Source organism: Alosa pseudoharengus, unplaced genomic scaffold (genome assembly GCF_046254945.1).
Source record: "Alosa pseudoharengus isolate Yale_2024_CS ecotype anadromous, Long Island Sound unplaced genomic scaffold, YU_APseudo_1.1 YU_APseudo_1.1_scf_8, whole genome shotgun sequence".
Classification (NCBI taxonomy): domain Eukaryota; kingdom Metazoa; phylum Chordata; class Actinopteri; order Clupeiformes; family Clupeidae; genus Alosa; species Alosa pseudoharengus.
The window spans coordinates 13,982,499-14,007,594 of record NW_027468870.1 but is presented as its reverse complement, the minus strand read 5'-3'; the positions used below and the strand labels follow the sequence as shown (position 1 = coordinate 14,007,594).

At 41.2% G+C, this 25,096-nt stretch overlaps 1 protein-coding gene across 2 annotated transcripts in view; it reads right to left on the bottom strand.

Annotated features, from left to right (window-relative positions):
- Positions 1 to 25,096, bottom strand: part of rad50 (RAD50 homolog, double strand break repair protein) — an 86,139-nt gene that overhangs the window by 53,336 nt on the left and 7,707 nt on the right. For both annotated transcript variants that reach the window (XM_076273483.1, XM_076273484.1), the window contains exons 8-16: positions 24,845 to 25,010; positions 24,253 to 24,446; positions 23,584 to 23,790; positions 23,177 to 23,359; positions 22,658 to 22,815; positions 18,988 to 19,163; positions 18,213 to 18,456; positions 13,425 to 13,614; positions 1,122 to 1,248 (exon numbers count right to left, since the gene is read on the bottom strand). In XM_076273483.1, coding sequence (XP_076129598.1) covers positions 1,122 to 1,248; positions 13,425 to 13,614; positions 18,213 to 18,456; positions 18,988 to 19,163; positions 22,658 to 22,815; positions 23,177 to 23,359; positions 23,584 to 23,790; positions 24,253 to 24,446; positions 24,845 to 25,010 — 1,645 coding nt within the window. The remainder of the gene's footprint in view (positions 1 to 1,121; positions 1,249 to 13,424; positions 13,615 to 18,212; positions 18,457 to 18,987; positions 19,164 to 22,657; positions 22,816 to 23,176; positions 23,360 to 23,583; positions 23,791 to 24,252; positions 24,447 to 24,844; positions 25,011 to 25,096) is intronic.

Sequence of the window (25,096 nt, the reverse complement as noted above, 5' to 3'; positions counted from 1 at the left end):
AGCCTCGTAAATGGTGTAAAACAGTGATTTATTTGCATAGCTAGCCCGATGCCGAAGCACCACAATTGAAAAAGCTGTTGGTAGCATCGGCTAACTAGCGCCAGATTTTGGAGTGCAGGGGACAAGCCGAGATGGGCTATGAGACATACGTTCACACTCGGTATCATGTTTCAACACACTTTAGGTCAATATCACACTGGAATTCTCCTTTAAGTAGCCTAGTGGAGTCCTCTTCCTTCTGTCCGAGTTTCCACAACGGAGAAGCAGGAAATAATTTAACCCACATAGGCCTAAACGACAATATCCATCAATTAGGCTGCTTAAAACCCGTTTTTTAATGCTGCCTAACACAATATCCAGCTCAACAATAACTCTGTACAACCGCAAACGCACCTCTCATCCCGCTCGCTCTCAAATAGAGCTTTCAAAACATGTCCCATGCCACATTTGTTTGCGTCGTGACCCGTGGGTCCTGCGGGATATTAGGCAAAATTATCATGCATGAACTAATGCCATCATGTTGCCTGTGGTTTCTTTATAACCCACACCCGAAATTGTTTCCTGTTTGGAAGTTGAGCGTGTCTATTCTCACTATCATGTGGCCTGAGACAGCTTTTAGCTGCCCCACTGCTAATTGTGCTTAGGACAGTGTTTCCCATACATTGACTTATTTGTGGCGGCCCACCACAATATCAACATTGACCACCACACAATGATTGTCCTGGTTGCACTAAATTGTGCTTAAATCTGGTTAGAATCATAACCACACTGCACTAATTTGTTAAAAACTGTTGCATTCAGGTTAATTCTGCAAACCTACCACCACAAATAGAATTCAATTCTCTGGGAAACACTGTAGGATCTTTCTTATGGTACATTTACAAATAGATTTTGCGTAGTTGTTAAGCAAGCTTTAGTTAGCTTTTATATTTTGCACTTTGTCCAGCATTTACTGTAAATAAGGGCCCACTGACTTAGCCAGGTTTAGATAAGAGCATTTCACCAGTCACATAGCCTACTAAAAGAAAGCTACAAGTATGCAGAGAAATCAGACAAAAGCAAAACTAAAAAAATGCTGCGGAAATGTAGCGCCAGAGACACGTGTGAACTGCTGGCCTTACTGGTGTCCAGTCGGTGCTGTGTCTCCTGTTTCTCCTGGCTGACCTGCTGCATGGTGCGGCTCAGGTCCACTCCATGCAGCTTGGCAGCGTGCTGAGCTATCTTCCTTTCCACGTCCTTCAGGTCCATCTGTAAGCCAGTAAAATATTTGGAAATACTTTCTAATAACATGTACATACTCCACAAGCAAACAAACATCAGTATATCAAAATCAATCAATTAAAAAAAACAATAAAAAGTACTTTGCTTACAAAATATGCCGAAATAACCCAATTCCTTGATCCTGACAGATAAAAGGGATCTTTTAAGACAAGGGCTCAAAGGGCCCTATGATTTCCATGTTGCAAAAAATGCTGTCGGAATCACATAATTCAGTACGTAAACAGTGGGGCAATGTCCCCTTAATCGGCATTTGACGATGTGTACAGTACATTGCGATGGACGATGATATTGTCAGTGGGTGGGGGATAGTAAACACTAATTAATTACCATGTGTCCGTACAAAAAATATAAATGTTTAATTTTCTACATAAAAAATATTAAATATTATGTAGCCTATATGAACGTGGACAGCTAAGAGACATACTGACTAGGCTACCGAAGTTGTGTGGAAGATCTGCTCTAAGAAAATCCTAAAAGACGGATAGACACTTGTGCACCAACCAGTGGAATATTCCACATTGCCAGCCTTCGCTGGGCCTAGCAGAAAAGCTACTTAAGACTATATTGCGGTCACTTATCTAAAATCTTAAGTAGCCCAGTCTGTAACCTCACATGCTACGCATCTCATGTTATTAGGCTAGTGGCATGCCGACTATGAGGGCAGTGGAAAGTGTGAGTTACTGTAAGAGGCTGCGATTGCACAGTCCAGGCTAGGAGGACAAAGTAAGCAACTTTTACAAATAACAAATCCCGATTACCACTCTTCTGTTGTCTGGGGCTTTTGCTAAATGCAAATACAAGCCTTACATTGAAAGACGTATATTTTCTGATCCTATAACGATAACAAAATAAATTGTTTATTTTAACTCGGTGGAGAAGGACGCATTTGGCACTTCAGTGCTGTAGCCTCACAAAAATATTAGAGCTAGAATTTCCAGCTTTGAGATTGTTGGACTTTTATTTTGACAAGTTGACGTCGTTCTGTCTTCCACATTCATAGATAGATAGATAGATGGATAGGATTCATGAAAGGTTTGGTATGAATGTTGAGTCATGTCTCATGAAACAGTCATGAATGCTTTATATGCAGTTTATGACAGCTGCTATGAATGTGTTATGAACTCACCTGTCAAGTAAAGTGTTACCACTACATTTATAGTTTTAATTTAGTGAAACATTGCCCATTTGTAAGGTTCATCTCTTGTTGTGTTGTTACAAGGGAGGCCGCCGTGGTTGGAGAGCATGATTGTGACGTCAAGTCGGGTACATCAGGGCACAAGATTTCCCAACGAGTCTCTGTGCATAAAATCCGATCAGACTTTGCGTTCAAGTCATTTTACCATGGCCAGAAGTCAGGTTTTCCGAATAGCCAACGTGTCATGAAAGTGGCATTAAATGCAGAATCGCATGGAATTGGACATTTCATTATGACAGGAGAGAGATGCAGTGCCTATGAAAAGTCTTCAGCACCAGGCTAAAGTTGACTAAAAAGAGGAATAAAAAAAATCATCTTTTGGAAATGGATCTTAATGCCTTAATTAAAAAATGAGGAAAAATCCAACCTTTAAGGACACCAATTTTCTTTGTGAATTTATAATGTATTATTGTAAATAAATTAATGTTCTTCATTAAAATACAGGGTGCATTAGTATTCATACACCTGTTAAACCTATGTTGAATTCCCATAGAGGCAGGCAGATTTGTATTTTTAAAGGCCAGTTACAGGGATTAAAGTGAAAAAAAATCGTTTGACTGAACTTTTTTCAGGCCATAAGTCATACGTTGTTCATATCTACCTATAGAGATAGCACCCCTTTTGCGGTCGCGACCTATTGGTTTTTAATGTACAAAAAGATGCAAACAGCAAAGTAAAGGGAGACGTCCCATTTCCTCATCAAAGTAACGAATCAGAACATTCTAGATATTGTTCATATTTCCATTTGTTGCCTCATCCGCATTTAATGAAAACATGGTAATTTTGAGTTTTACAGACAACTCAGTTTTCCAATGAGCAGTCTCTCAGTCTGTGTGTGCTCATGCAGGTCTGCGCATTTGATAACGACAATCTGGAGACGGTGCTTTTGTCTTCAGCAACAGATTGTATAAGGTTGACAAGAGGTTGCGATATGGTGAGGGACAGGTCGTGTTGCGCTATGAAAGAACATGCATAGCCTACTTTCTAAACGTAAAAACGGTCAGCCATAGATACACGTAGCCTACCTCTGTCGTGGTGGCTAGTTGCACCAGGTAGGGAAGATGTCCTGAAGTGCACAAATGTTAACCTTATGGCGGTCTTCTGATTGGTGGCGTGCTAAAACGTTTTCCTATTGCATCCATAAACAATTTTCTTGCAGCGAACCGCGCAAAAGCAAACCCCTGGCACTTTAATTTCTTTACACCATGGCTTGTTAGTTCTCCCCCGTTTCCAACAGCTGCCCATCTCCATTTATTTTTTAACTTTTGACACCTGCCTTGCCTTCCTTTAGCAACAACGCATCCATGACAGCTATGGCCTTGCCAAATAGACGCACACAAATCATGACGCTAATATGCGAGGTTCTGGTAGGCCTACTGGTTATGGTTTTGTGCTATAAACTAATAATATTTTATAGCAACGTTTTAAGTTGACTATTTTAATTGTATGGTTATTTTTTGTCAACATACACTCACAACCTACTGTCGTTAAAAGTGAGGCCTAAGCAAAATAGGCTACAAGGCTGTCTGTGCGTCACAAACAGACTGACCCCCTTACTCAACAGTTCGCGATGATGACAGTGATATATATATATTTTTGTATGCCAACACGCTCAGTCAAAACCTTCCGTCGCAAATTGTGAAAAACATTGTTGTACATGTCATAACAGACGGGATAATAAATTGCATAGGCTACGGTTTATATTGCGTTGCTTTATAATGTTAGTTGCATTGATTAAAAACTGTAACAACTAGATGTACCGCAGAGCGGTACAAAATATGACCGCCGCCCAGTCCAGCACATTTTTTCCACAAAAAGAAATCACGCTGAAAGGCCTATATGATTCTAACTGTCTCACTAAATTGCATTATCCACACTCAATTCTCACTGGTATCTGCTAGACAACAAGTACCAAAACATGATTAGTTCATAGATTTCACATGTAAAATTCATTTTATACAACCCCACCTCCATCTTGCCTGTTCATAATTATGAGAAATTCTTGATTGTTTGTGTTATGTTTATGTTATGTGTGTGGGTGTGTGTGTGTGTGTGAGTGTGTGTGTGTGTGTGTGTGTGTGTGTGTGTGTGTGTGTGTGTGTGTGCGTGCTTGTGTGTGTGTGTGTGTGTGTGTGTGTGTGTGTGTGTGTGTGTGTGTGTGTGCGCGTGCCTGCGTATGTGCCTGTGCATGGAAGCGTACATATGTCTACTGTGTGAGTATGTGTCATGATTACTGTGAATGTGTGTGTGTGTGTGTATCTGTTTGTGCACATGTGTGCACATGAACTGGATTAACATGACCCCTGGAGGCAAATATACGGAAAAAATGGTCATCCTAGGCCCTACAGTTCTCAAGATATTCACAGAGAACTGTGTCTGGCCTACCCTCCTTTCGGGGGGTCCAGTCCAGCGGGGGGGCTACAGATCAAAACGAAAAATGACAGTTCCATGCTATCCATGTGGGGGTACATGCCCACCAAGTTTTGTGTACCCCGGTCTTTCAGTGTCCCGGGAATCCTTGTTGGTGTACGTCACTAAATGTACACATAAATTGTTTTATTGTAAGGCCCCCCATGAACGAAAGTACACAAAACTTGGCATGCATTCGCAGGGTGTCATAATGATTCTACACTTTCAATTTCGTGCAGTTTTGACCATGTCAGCCAGAGATATTGTGATGAAAACACCTAATTTTTTGCTTTTTAATTTATAACTAGGTGGCGCTATACATGAAATAAGTGGTAATGGGATGGGTTGACATGGCCCCTTGAGATCAACATACAAAAAAAAGGTGGACCTCCTAGGCCCTACGGTTCTCGAGATATTCACAGAAAACTGTCTCCGGCCACCTACAGGCCAGTTGGTGTATAGTAACATAAATTAATTTATTGTGTGGCCCCCCATGAACGGAATTCCACGAAACTTGGCGTGCATTCAGAGGGTGTCATAATGATCCTACACTTCCAATTTCGTGCAGTTTTGACTATGTTAGGTCACAGATACCTGCGATTACAACACCTCATTTTTACTTTTTTGTGTTTAACTAGGTGGCGCTATACATGAAATGAGTGGTTATGGAATGGGTTGACATGGCCCCTTGAGATCAACATACAAAAAAAAAATGGTCCTCCTAAACCTTACGGTTCTCGAGATATTCACAGAAAACTGTGTCTGCCCTACCCTCCTTTCGGGGGGTGCAGTCCAGCGGGGGGGCTACAGATCAAAACGAAAAACAATGGTTCCATGCTATCCATATGGGGTTACATGCCCACCAAGTTTCGTCTACCCCGGTCTTTCAGTGTCCCGGGAATCATTGACAGAAATTTGGACATGCGAAAAAGAAAAAAAAAAAAAAAAAAAAAAAAAATCTGACTAAACCTATATGACCGCCGCTTCGCTGCGCGGCGGTCATAATAATAGTAGCCTACATCGGGTGGCATAGCAGGCTATCTGTTCAAGTCATAGGTGACACCCAAAATTAATGACCTCCCCTGACAAGAGTTTGCGATAAGAAATTGTCTACATTGATGCACGGAAAGAACACAGCCTAAGCTTCTTCTCCGAATTCGCACATAGAGCTCACAATATCATATCCAAAAAAGTTAAACGGATTGGCCAACCTCATCAGCTGTCTCTAATGTGTCACTATAATCCAACTTTTAGACCGTTATAGTCCTCCATACGTGTTCTTTTTTTTAAGCAAACGCCCGAGACAAGTGTGTGTAGCTAGGCTACAACATAAACAAAGCGAAACTCATGGCTGACGTAGGCTATCTTCTTGAGCGGTCACTGATTGAGACACAGAAAGTTCTCAAGAACACTATTAGGTCTTTAAACATTTACCATCACACACATTAATTCATCGGACCTAATATTTGTAGTTGCCTTAAAAAAGGAAAAGCAAAGGTGATAGTCCCCCCCCCCTCCTATTTTTTTTCTCATCGGATCTGCATCGATCTCAAATATGACATTTCTAAAATCAAATTGACGGAAATCCGTCCTACGACGGAGAACTTTAATCCTTGCAGTTATTTAATGATCCAGGATACTATACTGTACATCCTGATATAGTTCCCTTGGCTTTTGGAATTAAAATAACATCACATACCCTTTACTTTTAGTGCCTTTCTAAAGAACGGATACCCTAATCATCGCATACCCTTTACCATATCTCACGACTGGCATGGGGTACTTTCCATAAGATCATCTCAATGCAAATCAAACTAGCTATTAGGCTAACTGAAATAAAACCATCCCAATCTCTAGGTATGTTGAAGGGTATATGGTATGTTAATTCCAAAGGCCAAGGGAACCCTAGTACCCTGGATCCATGAAATCACTGGCCTTTAAAAATAAAAATCTGCCTGCTTCTATGGTAATTTAACTTGGGTATGAATACTTATGTACCCTGTATTTTAATGAAGAACATATATTTATTTATGATACATTATTCATTCACAAAGAAAACTGGTGTCCTTAAAGGTTGGATTTTCCCTCAAAAGATGTTTTTTTTTATCCCTCTTTTTAGTCAACTTTAGCATGGGGCTGAAGACTTTTTATATGCACTGTACAGTATATTCCATGTCATTATGGGAAAAATTCTTACTTTTAACCTCCTGCGTTTGGTTGTTTTTAAAAATGTTTAATTATAAATTTCACTTTATGATTAATCTGAAAAGCAATGCCACTTTCGGGGGTTATGCATTGCTTTTTAAACAAACACGTAAATTACCCAAATGCTGTATGCAACACGGCGTAATGTCAACTCCTCAAGCTAAAATACAACATTACAACAAGTCTGTCAACTCCTCAAGCTAAAATACAACAATACAAGTCTATCACCTACTGTTTATATATGTTTCTCACCCCAAGAGAAGAAAAACTTTTTTCTAATTGGCTGGTGTGGTGTCTCTTAATTCTGAATAACGGGACACCTATGAAGTAGAACTGGTAAAAAAAGTCTTATTATCGTTCCATATCAATGCTTATGAATGGTAACATCTCGCAACACTTTGCAACAATGGAATTAACTGTAAACAAGTTAACTTGAACAAACTTGAACAAACTGAACAAGTCTTCTTTTTAAACAGAACCACTTGTTTCCTTTGCATGCTATAAAGGCATGACTATTGCCAGAGACTTTCTAATGTGGAGACACAGCACTCAAAAAATACAAAACGTCGACATGTGAATACATTGAGCCAATCATGTGGTGTGATGTGTATACATTGAGCCAATCATATGGTGTGTTGTGAAGACATCGTGCCAATCATGTGTTGTGAGCTCGCCGCTGGAGCAAGATTGGTGTCATGAAGCCTTGCGCACGCGCAGTTCGACCCAAAGACTGTGCCCGATGAGTGCCCATAAAACGTTGGTATATGGCCGCCGAGTGGAGGGACTTGCCTAAAAGGACTTTGCTATAGAGCTGCACAGTCCCGCCCACAGCCGATGCCGGATGTAAAAATTCAATGCAATTTCTCCATTGACAATTGCGGTGTAAGCCATAAAAACTTAACTGCACGTGGTAGACTTAAAACCAGCTACGGTTGTACTAAGCGATTGTATATGCTCCTATAGACACCAAGAGTTCGTGGGGCACTAACCTTGTTTTGAGATAAATGCATTTTATTCGCGATCTCTTGGATAAGTACTTCATTACTTACAATCCTGAACAATCCCACAATCCCACAGTGATGCCTCTGATTGGTGGAAAGGCCGTTATGGTCATAGTTTGAAACTTTCTCAGTGGAAAAATATTGACAAACATGGCGGAGTTTTTTACTGCCTATGGCGAAAATCTTAATGTGATTAAAAACTTTCTTGACGAATATTGGTACTTGTATCAACAAGGATTGGGATTTATACATCACACGAACTTAGTCAGGGCCAATACACTATCAAATAGACCACTGTAAATGTTAGTTTAAACACTCAAACTTTTCAGGTAGGCTAGCACTAGCCGACAGGCTAACCTTTAGCATTTCCGACATTGTATGTCATTACATAATGCAGCTAACATTAGCCTACATGCTGCAACACAGGTATGAAATATATTATGTTTTAGTGAGTGTCCAAAGGGGTGAAAGCCACTTTAAATCGGGTCACATTATTGACTGTTGTGTGTCCGAGAGTCAGTTTGTGGGTTTTGTAAGGGTCAGCAGCATGAGGGACAAGACCTACAAAGTTGTGGTGAGTTAAGCAGGGAGGTTGGTAATGTTAATGCTGCTAGCAGTGCTAGTTAACATTAGCTAGGCTACTGTAGCCTTCATACTGTATGATTCATATCAATCATTAACCTAGGAATACTTCGTGCATTTAATGAACATTTTGTGTAATAATTCACGGCAAATTAATAAACTGAATATGGTGGTCCAAGAGCAGACCATGCACCAGTCCATGCATCAGCCCGACTGAGCAGTGATGACAGCATAGGATGAGTCAGGTAACGTTACGAAGCACTGCCGTTAACGTTAACCGCTTTCACACACACGATATAAAATATACGATGATAAATATAACATTCAATATCAAAACACTATTATTTACACGATTACTCCTGAAATAACTGCTATTAACTGCACATTTACTATATAAAAATCACTGTTTGGAGGAAAGGGTTCGCGTGCTGTAGCCGGTTTTGAAATGATTTCGCGCGGTTCGTGCATTGCTTATATATTATTCAGTGAGGAGCGGTGGTTTATGGGATGAGTAGTTCCTTTGCTCGGAAATGAAAATATGTACACAGTCTTGTACCTTTGACTTTTTTTGGATTTTCTCTTCGTTTTTTCACTCGAAATGATATGTTGTATGCTTATGAGTTATGCCGTAGCTGGTTAGCCTAAGACATGCTGTAAAACTCTTTAGATACAGATTTTTCCAAACGTCAATGGGACAAATGAATGGGAATCTTACATCCGGCACCTAACCGCGTTTTGGCTGTGGGCGGGACTGTGCAGCTCTATTGCCTATAGTGGCAACCGGGTGATAAGCGGGATAACTCGAGGTGTCCCGTTTTACGCTGCGCGTCAGGGTTTTTTTTGCCTCCCCCGTTGCCTCGCCCAGTAGGCCCATACAACAGGACACCACGGCGATCATTATCCCTTACAAAAACCACACTAGCCTATGATCTAAATACAAATTTTGCACTTATACAAGTTTTGATTGAACATACAGTATGATTTCACGACAGTCAAATTAAGAAAAAAATAATCTAGAAAATAAAACGGAAATCTAAGAGAAAATAAAATATAATTAGGCAAAAAATATATGGCCTTTCACAGGGCCCTAGGCAGATGTGACTACTTATGTTGTTTCAGGATTTGGATATGGTGTAAAGAAGCTCCATGAGAAAATACTCATTGCTAATTGTGAAGTATGAAAAACTGAATTTATTAAAATTGATTGCTTACTTGATATAATTTTATTTTCGATGTTTAAAACATCACGAAACAAAACAAAATCAACTGCTAGTACTGATATCCGGTAAAAACGAAAAAGGCAAAACCAAAAAACTGTATGATGTGTCAAAATGCTTCACTGAGCTGTGCCGTTTATCTTTTGCTGACACATTTAAATTAAATACTAAACAGACTCAGTGCACTGAATAACTTCATCATTAATCTCAGTGTTGTATTTTCTGATTTTCTGATCAAAGATTATACACAATGAAACACAGAGGGCCTAACAAAATACCAAAGACAGGAGGCGACTTGAAAACCCTCAACGATTGCTCATATAATGACTAATCCTGGTACATTCCCTAAGACAAAGAAAAAAATGCAGACGTGCAGACATGCACATCTCTATCTGGAAAATGTATTAGGCGAGGTTTATACATTGACTTTGCAAAATTTCTTTAGCTATGAGACACAGGGGCAGTTAATATGGTATTAATATGGTTTTCAACTTGCATAAAACACTGTCCTGCGGTTTATACACAATGCGGCTAATACACCAGAAATTACTGTATCTGTCCCTGGATTATACGTGCTCTGCCACATGATGTTCAGTTAGTTGCAATCATAACAGTAACAATCAGGCTATTTCATGCACAGAGCAAGCATCTATCTGCTGAAGTCATATCAGATGATCCTCCTAAACATATTAGTCAGCCTAAAAGACACCTAATCTCAAAAATAGCTACAATAGAAAATAACCTTTAAACTCTTGACTCATCTTATCAGCTCTTACTGTGCCCTTTCCAAAATGTCAGAAGTTAATAAGTACAACCCCAAAACAAAACCCCAAAATCTGCAAATCTCTTAAACTCATATTTAGTTGCAAAAAGAACACAGACATCATATCAAATGTTGAAAATGACAAAATTGACTATTTTGTGGAAAATATATGCTAATTTTAAATTTGATACCAGCAACATGTTGGGAGTTGGGAAGGGGTACTAAAATGCTGGAAAAGTTGTGTAATGATAAAGAAAACAAAAGGAAGAATGTTTCACAACTAATTAGGGTAAGTGGCAACACAATTGGGTATGAAAAAGAGCATCCTAGAGAGGCAGGTACTCTTAGAAGTAAAGATGTAGGGGTATTCATCACTATGTGTAAACCTGCATGCACAAATGATGAAACAATGTCATTTTAATGCTTCTTAACATGTAATTGTGAAGTATTTGAGGAGTTAATCATCTACAGGACATAATATTATTAAAACATTAGGAGAATCCAGAGAAATCTTTGCAAACAAGGGAAAGAGCTGAAAAGCACATTGGATGGCCGATGTCTTTTGGACCTCAGATGGCACTGCATCGATACCAGACCTGTTAACAGACCTGTCATTGTATGGGCTCAGGAAAATCTCTGATAACCTTTGTCTATGTGCACAGTTTAATATTAATTCAAAAACCGCAGCCAACATTGTAACAGCTAAAATTCTATTGAGACATGATACAGAAAATACCACCCTCTTATCTGGGCCTGAGGTTGTTAAAATGGACTGAGGTAACGTGGAAAAAGGTCCTGTGGTTAGACCAATCAAAGTTTGCCATTCTTTTTGGAAATCAAGGACTCATCTGGGCTAAAGAGGAGAGGGCCTATCCAAGTATCCAACCTATCCAACTTCAGCATCAAATTCAAAATTAACATATACTTTCCATGAAATAGTCCAAATTTTCATTTTCAACATTTGATATGTTGTCTATGTCCTTTATGCTGCTAAATATGGGTTTACGAGACTTGTATATTATGACATTCTGTTTTTATTTGCATTTTACACAACGTCCTCATTTTTTCTGTTTTGGGGTTGTATAAGTATAAGTATAAGTATAAATCCTCTTTTGTGGGGGAAATTTGGTCTCTGCATTTATCCCAATCCGTGAATTAGTGAAACACACTCAGCACACAGTGAACACACAGTGAGGTGAAGCAAACACTAATCCCGGCGCAGTGAGCTGCCTGCAACAACAGCGGCGCTCGGGGAGCAGTGAGGGGTTAGGTGCCTTGTTCAAGGGCACTTCAGCCGTGCCTACTGGTCGGGGTTTGAACCGGCAACCCTTCGGTTACAAGTCCGAATCGCTAACCAGTAGGCCACGGCTGCAGCTGAAATGACTCAAAGTCAATCACTGGCATCAAACTCCCTGGAATCTTAGCAAACAAATGGGTGTAATGAGCATGAGGCGATAGCACCTACCCTGGATCCATGAAATAACTGGCATTTAAAAATAAAAATCTGCCTGCTTCTATGGGGATTTAACATAGGGGTATGAATACTTATGCACCCTCTATTTTAATGAAGAACATGTATTGATTTACGATATGTTATTCGTTCACAAAGTAAATTGGTGTCCTTAAGTTGGATTGTGGAAGACAGAACGACGCCAACTTGTCAAAATAAAAGTCCAACAATCGCAAAGCAGCATTGCCGTTTTTGTTCCAAACCTCTTACCTGATCATGTCACATCTGAGTCAATGGGCTACTCCAGTGCCAAAAAGACAAAATAATCAAGCAAATCATTTTTGTTTCATAAAAATGTATTTGTTTTATGATATAACCTTTGCAGATGATTTCTCAACTTTTGCTACTGGGAATGTCCAACTGTTCCAGGTTACACAAATACGGGTCAGCTGAATGTAGGCTAGTTTACCTCCCAGTGTTGAACTCGGTGATTACAAATACTTCACAACTTGTATAGTAAAGTGACATTCGACGTAGACTTCATAAGATATTCATGAAATATTTACAAAGGCTGGAGAGATTAAATGAATGGTATCCAGGTTACACAAATACGGGTCAGTTGAATGTAGGCTAGTTTACCTTTGCGATTGTTGGACTTTATTTTGACAAGTTGTTGTCGTTCTGTCTTCCACATTCATAAAAAGTTTGGTATGAATGTTGAGTTATGTCTTATGAAACAGTCATGAATGCTTTATGTGCAGTTTATGACAGCTTCTATGAATGTGTTATGAACTCACCTGTAAAGTAAAGTGTTACCACGTTATCTATGATGAGTAGGGTTGGGTATACGTCCTGTCCGTAAAACCTGCTGTTATAAACATGGTGAAGCAGCTTTTTGCTGCTATGTGGTTCAGCTCTGGAACCAACCTAAGACCACATTTTTCTTCTCAGATGCCTTCTGCTAACTGCACTGAGTTCTGTATCTGTCTTACAACTATTCGACCTTGTGTCTTTTATGTTTTCTTGTTAATTATATTTAAACGATTTTACCGTGTGTGTTTTACGTTTTCTTTTCATTTTTTTATTATGATCTTTACTTTTTATAACTTTTCTTTGACTGTTGGCCTTCTATGTTTTTACCTGCTATTCCTGTTTTGTTTATGTAAAGCACATTGCATGACCTCTAAACTTGACTTGACTTGACTTATTTCCTTTAAAAAAAATGTGCTAAAGTTACTCCTACTGCATCAACCTTGTTGTGTGTTCATCTGCTTCCATTTCCTTGGTTTAGTTTAGGTTCAATGTTTAACCTGTCACTTACCAGGTAGCGGTCCATCAGCGAGATATCGGACTGACATGCCTTGGCTGTGTCCTCTTTGGACATGAGCAGAGACAACTGCGTCTCCTGCTCCTCGATGTCCCCCTTCAGGCGCTCAATGTCCCGGTTGATGCTCTGGAGTTTGTTCCGCAGCGTGGGAAGGTCCTTCTCCTGCAGGTCAGTAATGGTCTCCCTGAGGATACATGGGAATAAATAAATAATATAAATTAATATAAATAATAAATAAAAGTTGTACAACTTTTAAGGATCCATGAGGAGCCAGCCATTAATAACCTTCCCCAGCAGAATAGGCAGTTTCTGCAAGCAGATTTTGCCACCAAACTAGGGCCCTATGTCTTTGACATATATCTTTGACATGAAACATGTGCATATTTATCAGACAAAAAAAGATACATCTATGTAGACATAAATAGGCTGACTACACAACTCACCAGTATTTTTTACAGCTTGCTATAATGTAGTCTAATTTAGTAAAGCCCATTCTGTTTTAACATTACACACAGCGCACATAGTGAAATGCCTAAGGACAGTTTTGCCATCTAGTGGCGACACTGTAATAGGTCCAGGGTATCTACACATTGTTGACTTTTAAGACCTTTTTTGACTTTTAAGATCTTTTTTTAAGACCTCTAAAGGTAAAAATACCTCTAAAGTGGAGGACAGGAACAGGTTCAATAAGCTGAAAAGAAAAGCAGGTTCCATCATTGGCGCATGCCCAAGTTCTGTGGAGGAAATCCTGGAGCAGAGAGTGATGAAGATGAGGAGTGTGCCGTCAAAGGATGACCACCCCTTGTACAGCATGTTCACTAAAAGTGGTACAGTAGGAGCCACTGGTGGTCTTTCTACCTAGGTGCTCCACAGAGAGATTCAGGAGGTCCTTTGTTCCTACAGACTTTTTAATAAGAGCTGCTGACTATCATTGCTGTTATGATTTATGTTGCAGAGATTGCTGTGATTATTGTGTCCTGTGTCAGTGCATATCTATTTATGTGTTGTTGTAGTGTGTGTTTTACTGTGCCTGTGTCTTAAAGCCCGTGTTGCAGGTTAATCACCACTGTCGATTAATCGGTACATAAACCACTCAAGACATGTATACCACTTAAAAATGTCTCCAAATGGTGTTAAATGCCAGTTTTTGTCGTTTTGGTATTAGCGGGGTTTTTCAATGCAATTCGGTATTGACGTAACGTTGGGGGGCTACATGACCAGCACTTCATTAATTTCAATGCATTCCAATAGACATCGCGGTTACACTTTCAACATAAAGTTTGTATATTTAGACTTCGAATTTTATATCACAGCTACCCTATGATCTACCAAAGGTAATAACGTCTGATCTCAATTTAGTAATTTTTTTCTGATTTTCAGGAGGTCTCGTTTTGGAGGGTATGTTTTATGTTTATTCCTATGGGAAACAGTCGCAAACATAAAGATTGTATATTTACACTTCGAATTTCGTTACAGCATTTATATCACAACTACCCTATGGTCTAACAAAGATTTTTCCGATTTTAGTTTAATGCAATTTTCTGAATTTGAGAAGTCTCGTTACAAGGCTACATTATGTGCCTATTCAGTTCAATGCATTCCTTATACCAGGGGTTCCCAAACTTCTCCATGACAAGGCCCCCCAAATACCACTAGGTTCTGGCCAAGGGACCCCCTTGATGTGTTATTAAACCCATCGACAATACTACGGCAAATGTAAAAATACATTAAGCTAATCCTAATAATTATTTTAGCACACTTCGCGATGGAGCATACAGTGTGTAAAAATTGCATTTGGGGATTTTTGCTATATGAGAGCTATCACTCTACTATTATTCCCAGTCATTATCATGGAGAATATAATGTTCAGATATGAACAAATTATTATTATAATGGCATTGTATAACAACCCTCATAGTAATAGGTATATTTTACATTTTTCAAATGTATTTATTTGTTGCTTTTATTTTTCCTTCAAACTTGCTAAGGCTCCCCTGGCACCCCCCAACGGCCCCCCAGGCCCCTTTGAAAACCACTGCCTTACAGTATACAACACTTTTCTTTGTTTAGCCTTAACTGTCAGTGAACAGCACAGAGTGAAAGTCAACATTTTCTTTATATCTAGTGATAGTGATCATGTCGAAAGTGCAGTAGGCATTGCGAAAGCTAAAAAGAAAATTCCCAACAATTTTACGCAACGGAAACAGCTGTTTCAATCGGTTGCTGTGCTGCTGGTGTTTTGCCAAAAAATGGAGGGCAACGCGATCAACCTGTGCGACATGAGAGAGACGAGTAATAAGCCCTAATAACTTGAGGAGTTCGATATGGAAGCACTTCAGGTTTTGGGGTAGATCAAACTATGGAGAAAGTGGTATGCAAACTGTGCAGTCGTGAGTTCCTATGTAGGCTAGGCGAAATTTGTTTGACATTTCTAATCGTACACACGTTGAAGCCTGCAGTAATGTTTTTACTTATATTATGGCAGTCCACTCTGCTTATTTTTTTTTGTGAATGTTGCACTACTGTTTGTCATTGTGCACCAAACTAGGGGTGGGCGATATGGACAAAAAATAATATCTCGATATTTTTTGTGATTTTGACGATAACGATAATTAGTCGATATCCTTTTTAAAAAAAAATTTGTAAAAAGTCTGAGTCGCTTTACAGCTCATTATTTATAAGTAGCATCAATACAATACTAATAACCTAACCTGTGACTTTTTAACCAAATCAACCAATGCATTGTCACTCTGACACATTCCAATTCTGCCCCCACTAGAGTGTGTGGCAATGACATGAGAAAGTCTGAAGCTGAAGTTCCTTTCAAAAACCTTTACTTAGGATTCACTGTAAAATGAAGCAGACCAACAGAGTGCATCTCAGTTATTTCCTTCGATGTTTAGTTTAAGAGCAATCATGTAGGTTAGCATTCCAAGTTACAGAATAGAAACTAATGCGTTAGCTTATGGCTAATGTATATGAGAAATCCCATAGAGATGCTAACGGTTAGCATAATCGATAAACGTAAATATTTAGACCAAACTTCAGTCCATTTACAAAAGGGTTACATGAGAAGAGTTCTTTGCTTACAACTGACTATTAAAGTACTCAAAGGCCTCCATATAATACCATGTAGGAAAAAACGTGACTGTCTCATCAATGCTACTTTAACAGAAGTAGCCGCACAAAATCCCAAGTAGTCTAGCTGCACAAAATAAACATTAGGCGTGCGTGTGACAACGTGGACCCACTAGTGATCATGTGACACTTGCTCTGCAGCAGCCAGGGGCTTCTCTCATACACCTACTGGATTTAGTGAATGTATGAGGTTTCAATGCCTGATTTCGGGTGTTATTTCCCCATAAGTAATTTAAATACTCGATAATGTAAATTTGCACATCGTTAAAACAACAATCACGATATTATCGCAGACGATATATATCGCCCACCCCTACACCAAACTTCACACCAATAAATCATCAGAAATATTGCTGGCTGGTGCGTATTCAAGTGCCCTCTCTACGTTCCTCCTAATGCCTGTTAGTTGTCCGTGGATTGGCCTGTATTTGCCGTTGAAAATGGAAACATCTTTAGACATGGAAAATCGATTTTACAATTGATTCAATGAACACTTATGTCTCAAAAATCGAACAGATTTTTTTTTTCACAAAAGTGACAGCCCTACTATCTATCTACCTGTCTATATATCTATCTATGCTATCAATATCTATTTATCTATAATCTGCGCTATCTACTGCTGAACACTCCCTTACTCGTCTCTCTTTATTTCTCTCTCGTTACTCTCAAGGGTCTCAAGGTGGGCTTTGGTCTAGTGTTGACGAACTGACCGATGTATCGGTTAATTAACCCGGTTCGTGTCACTGAGCCGGGAGAATCGAGTGCCAAACGTCAATAAACCGGCTCAGTGTTCCGAACGTCATTCGTTTTCACATACAGCGCAACACTGGCTTGATTTAATTGGCTGTGCTCGAGTGTTCTAGTCTTCTGCTACTCTTTCGTTTTATCGCGCATTAGCGCCTCTACTGGAGTGGTAGTATAATCAGTCAAACTATGATGAGCCTGTACGGCTCTGGGCCTCGTAACCGTGGCTGCCACACGAGTCAAACAGTTCGCTAGGTTCTTCTGGGCCTCTTAACCGTGGCTGCCACACAAGTCAAACAGCTCGCTAGGTTCTCGGCAAGTTCCAGTAATCAACCGATCACATAAGCCTTTCTAGTGCATAAAGTAGATGATTATGTTCATGGAAATTCATATCACACCTACAAATATACATAGTGTTATCTTGGTAGTTATGTTAAATAAATGCTTAGAAGTGAATGACTGTAGGCTGCAGGCTGTCACAAGGAGACTGAATAATACCGAATGTAACCGTGCAACCGCTCTGTAGCCTAATCATGTCTTGTTCTCGGCAAGTTTGATTCATTAACCAAGCCTTGTTAGTGCATGATTGTTCATGGCATTTCAATTCATACATTATTGATGAGGAAGTACATCTCATAGGCTACTAACAGCCTACATGTCATGTAATCTTAAAGTTATAAAGTTAAATGTTAGAGAAGTGAATGCTGGCTTAGTAGCATAGTCACGAAGAGAGCGCGCCAGGCTACTAAACGAGACTGTAACCGAGGGTGAGTCTAATGTCATCAAACGGTCTAGGTTCTCGGCAAGTTAACCAAGCCTTATTCTAGTAGGCCACTGCATGGACATCCAACGCCCTCACACACAAGAAACGTGCAGCGGGGGCTGATGGCTCACTCCTACCTGACGGGCTTCAGGGCCATCATATCGTCGCGTCTCCGCTCCTTCCTCCTCAGGTCCTGCTCAGTGTTCCGGAGCTTGTCAGGCACCAGGCGCAGCTTGGACTGCATGTCGTTGATCACCTCCTGCAGGTCACTGTCGGTGGAGAATATGCGCTGGCACACAGGGCAGCAGGGCTCGCCCTCCTCCGGTTGCGTCAGCTGACTGATGAACTGAGTGTACACGGCTGTGGCGCCTGCCAGCATGGCTGTTCCCACACACACACACACACATCATTAGGCTCATTTGTTTATGTGTAGTATGCACAAGCACACTGTGAAAAATGGGCCTTGCAGTCCACACAGGATGGAGCGACAAGGACTCACTGGCAGCTTGCAGTGAGGCTGTGTAGTCTAAGTATTGAATCGTATTGCAATTTTATTGAATAACTTGTGAAATAAAAATGTGAATTTTGTTTGGAATCTTTCACACACACACATATATTAACAAAAAAAATGCCAGTGCAGATACATAGACAAAACGGAATATAAGGAGAAGCCTTTTAGTTTGTACTTTTAAGCACACCCACTCTCTCAAGAAAAAGTCTCTCTCTCACACACACACACACAGGCAGACAAACACAAACAGGCCAAACGCCACATATACTACACATAGTCCCTTTGTGTGCTTGTTCTACCATAGCCATCTAGTAGTATTACAAACCAGTCACCTAGCACCTAGCATAGTGCTTATACAGCTTCAGCAGTGCGGTTGCTTTGGGCCAGCAGAGCTGGCGTACCTCTCTGCTTGGAGTTCTTCTCAATGTCCTCCTGGAGTTTGCTCAGGTCCGATTGCAGGTCTTGGCTGCCACATACACTGAAGAGCCTCTCCTCATAACTGGCCAGCTGCTGCTCCTTCTGGCGAATCTCGGCCGCACAGTTGTTCCTGTTCTGCTCTCCCGAGGCCAAGTCCTTACTGCACACACACACACACATCAGGAACACTCAAGCAAGGGAATCCAACACAGTTTCACAATCCTTTCTATAGAAGTTGTCAAGGTTTTTTAATATCATCTCATCTAGGAAACATCAATTCAATTCAAGGGGCGTGGGAAGGTGGGTACTGGGGGCGCTCCAACTAGCAAACGTTAACACTACCCTGTTTGATTATATTGCTAAATGTTAGGACTGATAAGCACTGAAACCTGGGGGGTATTTGATGGTTCACTATTAAAGGTGCTCTAAGCGATGCCAACATCTAGGCTAAAACATTTTATGTCTCTTACTGCAAACATCACCTAACCAACCGCTAGCTGTCTGTGTCCTGAATACACTGTAAAAAAACGCGATCTCTGTGGACAGCCCAGGCTCCAAAAACGGCAACAAAAACAACCTGGGCAAACCTAGCCCATAAAAACATAAACTGCTCCAGCAAATCACAGACGAGATGCGCGTTGAGGGGAGTTTCAATTGCACGGGAGCAGCACGGGAGGGAGGGGGAGGAAGTAACACAGGGTTTCCCACAGAATTGGATTCAATTTGTGGCGGTAGCTGACTTGGACAAGGGGGGGGGGGGGGCATCGTTTTGGTGTATTGTATAGGTCTAATTGAGTGCCTGTCACTTTAAACGTTCGTGAGGGAACCCTTGCAAATTGCAATTGTAACACAGTTTAAAGGCTGCTGATGTGTGGATGCAACTCATAACGTTTTCTACATAGTTAAAATAAAGGTTCGTACTTCTCCTTGGGACAACCACTTTTGAATTTTGGAAAACACTTTTCCACTTACATTGGGGTTTTGCAAACATTCAGTGTCAGAGTCAATAAAATGAGCCCTTCAACGAAATTGACAAGCAGCTGTAAGTAGGCTAAGCATGCTAAATTCGACATCCAAACAGTATTCTAACGTTAGCTTTGAGATACTGCTTGATTGCATAACTTAACTTAGTTTAGTCTCTTCAATGTAGCCTACTATGTTGTGATAAGATCTTAGCAGAGTTATCTTCAATGCAGCAGTTTTAAACAAATTTGTGCAGCATGGTCACGATGCTAAGCGGATTTAATAGCAATTTAGCCAGACGTCTTCTATGCAATGCTTCTATGTGGCAACAACAATCCTTGGCAACAACTGTGAATTTTGTTAAATGCACATGCAGAGGAGGGGCAGCGGGCTACGAGAGAGAGCGGGGCGGGGCAAGGAAATGCTGCGTGCATAAAAAGCGCAGCTCAATGGCAATGCAAGGATTTGATCTTATATTTAATTTAAATTAAATTAAACATAGAATATTTATGTGTGGCGGCCGATTTTTATTTTGTGGCGCCCCGCCACAGATTAGTCAATGTATGGAAAACACTGTAACAAGCTAGCTCTCTGTTTTGTTTGAAAGTCAACAGATGTGACATTACCCAGCATCGCTTAGAGCACATTTAAGTTTCATGTAGTTGAAAGTGTGTCGGGATTTCCACCCGCTGTTTATTGCGAGACAAGGCAACCGCTTTCATTCATTCATTGAACGTGTGCTGTGCTGTAATGGAAATCTTATTGCATAGCCAAGTAGCCTAATTATTATTATTTTTTAATTATGCATGATTTACTTTTTATTAAATTCGTAGGCTGGAATGCCTCACGGCAACAATTGTGTTTAAATGTAGTACTGCTTCAGCCTCTGGCAAACTCAGAAGGGACAGAGCCCGTCTACGGAGAGCCTGGCCACTCCGTATTAAGTCCCATTGTACTGAATTTTTTGTTGCCGTTCCACCAGAGTTCCACTGGGGGCAATCGCCATGAGTGCAAAATGAATGGGAGTCAATGGAGCTAGACGGCTAAATTTGTCTCTTTCACCTGATTGTCGTTGACAAATCTCAGATTTGATTGTAGTTTGTATAACTTCAACCTGGGTTATTGGTCAAAAGTTGAATGAACGAGTACTTATGTCCTTTTGATTTCTTACAGGTTGGGTCGTTGTTGCCCATAACACGCTAGCATTGTGCTAATGAATGGCGTCATCGACACGTTTGAAAGGCTTTTTAGAACAATTAAGTGACTTAAAAAAATATAATACTCAACCAAGTATATTTTCTTTGCCTCCCCTTTCGAATACAATGTTGAAATTACTTGGAAAAAAAGTGGATTTTGAGGGGTACAGCTCCATAGACCTCCATTAATTCTGCACTCGTGGACGAGCGCCCTTGCCCTCATGTGGAACCACAAAAGGAACTGCAACCAGTTCAGAAACCAGAAGTTTTCCGAGAGTGGCAGTTCTCCCCTTATTAGACAGTCTCTGGAAGGGAGCAGCAAGTAACTGGTAGCTAGAGGGCGACATGTTGGAGACCCATGGTGTAGGACAATTTTTCATTGGCAACAGTATTAAACCAACCAACAATAGAAAATATTAATAAGGGCTCTTATTTCATAGAGTTAAATTGAAACAAAGTCTTCTAGTGCTCATGGACTGACTCATGGACATGCCCTACTGGTAGCCAATTATTACCCCGGCTTGTATTTGGGGGCCGGCCTTTATTTGTCCGAATCGACCATGCGCCCAGCTATTATCCAAGCCCACATTTTTTGTATGTCAAATAGGCAAACAGCAAAAAAGGTTATGGATAGCTTAGAATATAGCCTATTTAAGATTAAATGTTGTAGAGCAAATGTTATAGAGAAGTAAGTAAGTAAGTAAGTATATACTCTTTTGATCCCGTGAGGGAAATTTGGTCTCTGCATTTATCCCAATCCGTGAATTAGTGAAACACACTCAGCACACAGTGAACACAAGTGAGGTGAAGCACACACTAATCCCGGCGCAGTGAGCTGCCTGCAACAACAGCGGCGCTCAGGGAGCAGTGAGGGTTTAGGTTGCCTTGCTCAAGGGCACTTCAGCTGGTCGGGGTTCGAACCGGCAACCCTCCGGTAACAAGTCCGAAGGGCTAACCAGTAGGCCCAACTGCCCCAACAAGTCAAAGTGAAAGTGACGTGACTCACTGAGGAGAGACGTTGCAAGCAGACTAGTTGACTGTAGTTTCAAGTCGCAGAAAAGAAGGTTACAGAAAAGAATAAACTTTTTTCTCCAAGCAGTAAAGACAGTAGATTCACTTGCAGTTTCATTTTAAATATGTTTAAAATGTAAATGTCACCTAAAGGTAGGCTAACTATGCATATGACCATCCAAAGGAGGCTGGTGATCTGTCAAAAATGAGGAAGATTGGCCCCATCTGTGGCGCAACTGGCTGGGGCACCTGCACCTGATTGTGAAAAAACTCATTGATGAGACAGAGACTGAGTGGCAAGTGCTGGGCATAGTTGCTGAACAGTGGAATGTGGCTACCCAGAGCATTTTAAAACTTCTTACTCTTACTCATACACGTTGCTGAAATGACGAAGCATTTCACAAACACACACACACACACACACACACAGAAACACGCACACACACAAACACACACACGCACACACACACACACTTGGACTCACTTAAGTTTGCCCAGTTTCTCTCGGGTAGAGTTGATCTCCCTAGAGTTGGAGAAGATCCAGTCCTCCAGCTCTCTCTTGTTGGGGAAGTGTCCCATTAGGGACACCAGGTCCTCGCTGTGCCTGGCTTTAACCTTCCGCACCTGCTCTTCCTTTTCCACCTGAGAAATACACGCAGTGTACACCAAACATGATACGGCTGTTGACTCTGTAAAGCGTCCCTGAGTTTGAGAAAGGCGCTATATAAATTATTATTGTTATTGTTATTATTACTATTATTTTTGCTGCTGCAGTGGTTCAGAGGAAATGTTTTTATCAACAGCCTACTAGTTTTGGTAGTTTTAAATAATCCATATCTAATTCTGTAATTTGCCTGATACACTGTAGTAACAGTTGGGAAAATACAGATCATATTGGAGTTAAACTATAGCATAATTCAAACTATAAAATAATACATTTTAAAAATGCAAACAACTAAAGTGATAGAGGCCTGACAAATTGGAGGACTGGACGTGGGCCCACCTTATCTTTCTTGAGCATGTCCATCTGAGTGCGAGCGGTGGTGTGTGTGTTGAGGCTGCTCATCTCTTGGTCCAGCTGCCTCTGCTTGCGGTCAAGGTCGTCCTTCTCTCTCTTAAGCTCATCCAGCTCTGCTCGCATGCTGTCCACCGAGGAGTTACGCGTCGCACTCTCAAGCTCATGCTCCTAGCACACACACACACAAACACGCACGCATGCATGGATAAGGTGCAAACACAAATAAACATTCATGCACACACATTCAAAGGGATGAATGTGTGTACATAGGCTCACACATACACTCAAATTGCTGTTGGATCCGTGCATCCCTACATATCACTACATCCACTGTGAACTCTGCTGAGAGTCAAGCGGCCTGGCTCCCTTACTGGGGAGAAGGGTCGTCTCACCACTTTGGCCAACTGGGCCTCCAGCTCGTGCAGGCGCCCGGACGAGCCCTCCAGTCGCTGCAGCTCCTGGTTGACGGCACGCAGCTCCTGCTGCTTCTTGCTCTGGAGGTCACGCTTCAGCTCGATGGTGCGCTCCAGGCCCGTGCGCTTGTCTCGCATCTCGTCTAGGCTCTGCTGCTTCTGGGTCTCCCGCTCTTGCAGATCCCTCTAAAAGAGAGGAGAGAGAAGAGAGCAGCACGCAGGCAGATGTCACAATAAGTAAGTAAGTATATATACTCTTTTGATCCCGTGAGGTCTCTGCATTTATCCCAATCTGTGAATTAGTGAAACACACTGAGGTAAAGCACACACTTCAGCCGTGCCTACTGGTTGGGGTTCGAACCGGCAACCCTCCGAAGTCCGAAGCGCTAACCAGTAGGCCACGGCTGCTCCCTACATAATGATGTAGATTTTCACAATAAATACAAAATAAATGACCACAGGTTCTTCCATGGCTCTTGTTACACTCCTCCACCAGTTTTCTTGGGAATTGGACTGCTAGTAGTCTTTTTGTGTAATCCTGCGGACGGACTTGGCCAAGGTCATTTCCCTAACCGAACTCTGTAATGGGTTGTGGCCCTCTGGGAGTGCTGAGAGTGGAGCTAACGTTCGGTGGTTTCCCAACCTTACCATGACCAGTCGGAGCGCCTGGGCTTCCTGCTCTAGCCTCTCCTCCACCTGCTGGTAGAAGCTCTGGATCTGCGGGCGGCTGAAAGGCGCTCGCTCGTAACCCTCCAGCTCCAGTGACGAGGCCAGCGAGCGCACCTGGGCGTCACGGTTCTTCAGGCTCTGGCCATGGCGGTCAGCCTCCAGCTGAAGGCGACCTTGGAGAGGAGAAACACAGAGAATGGGTGAAAAAAAAAAACCCCGGAAAACTTCTAAATGAATGTGAAAGTGGAAAAACACAAATATAATAAATACACATAAAAAACAAAAACTGTTAGACTGATAAACTTTTGAAGAGTTTCCTACTGTCAAGTAACATATCAACTCTAAAATAAGGAGTAAACTAAAATATACCTAATTTGTGTTTCACCTAAAATGCTAATTAAGTGATTAAAGGTGAATAATATAACAATATCACAAAGCTGACTGATCCCTCTTGTGGTAACACATGCTGTTCGGCTAAAGATCATGTGACTAAAACTGTGCTCTAGCTGAAACAAAAATGCTGTTCAGGGCTTCTCCTATCTGTGAAACATGCAGAGGTGTTTCTGAGTACCCTGCTCGACCAGCAGCTCCGACTTGGTGTTGGTGAGCCTCTGGCACTCGCGCCCTGCCCGGTGCAGCTCATTCTGCTGCTCAGTCAGACGCCGCTCCTTCTCATTCACCAGCCGCTGGTGATTCTCATACATGTCCTGCAGCTCTCTGTCCGACCCCTCGAACAGCTGCCAACATTTTACACACACACGCGCACACACACACACACAAACAAACAATGTATAAGATAATACCTTTTTCTTTGTCTTGAGCT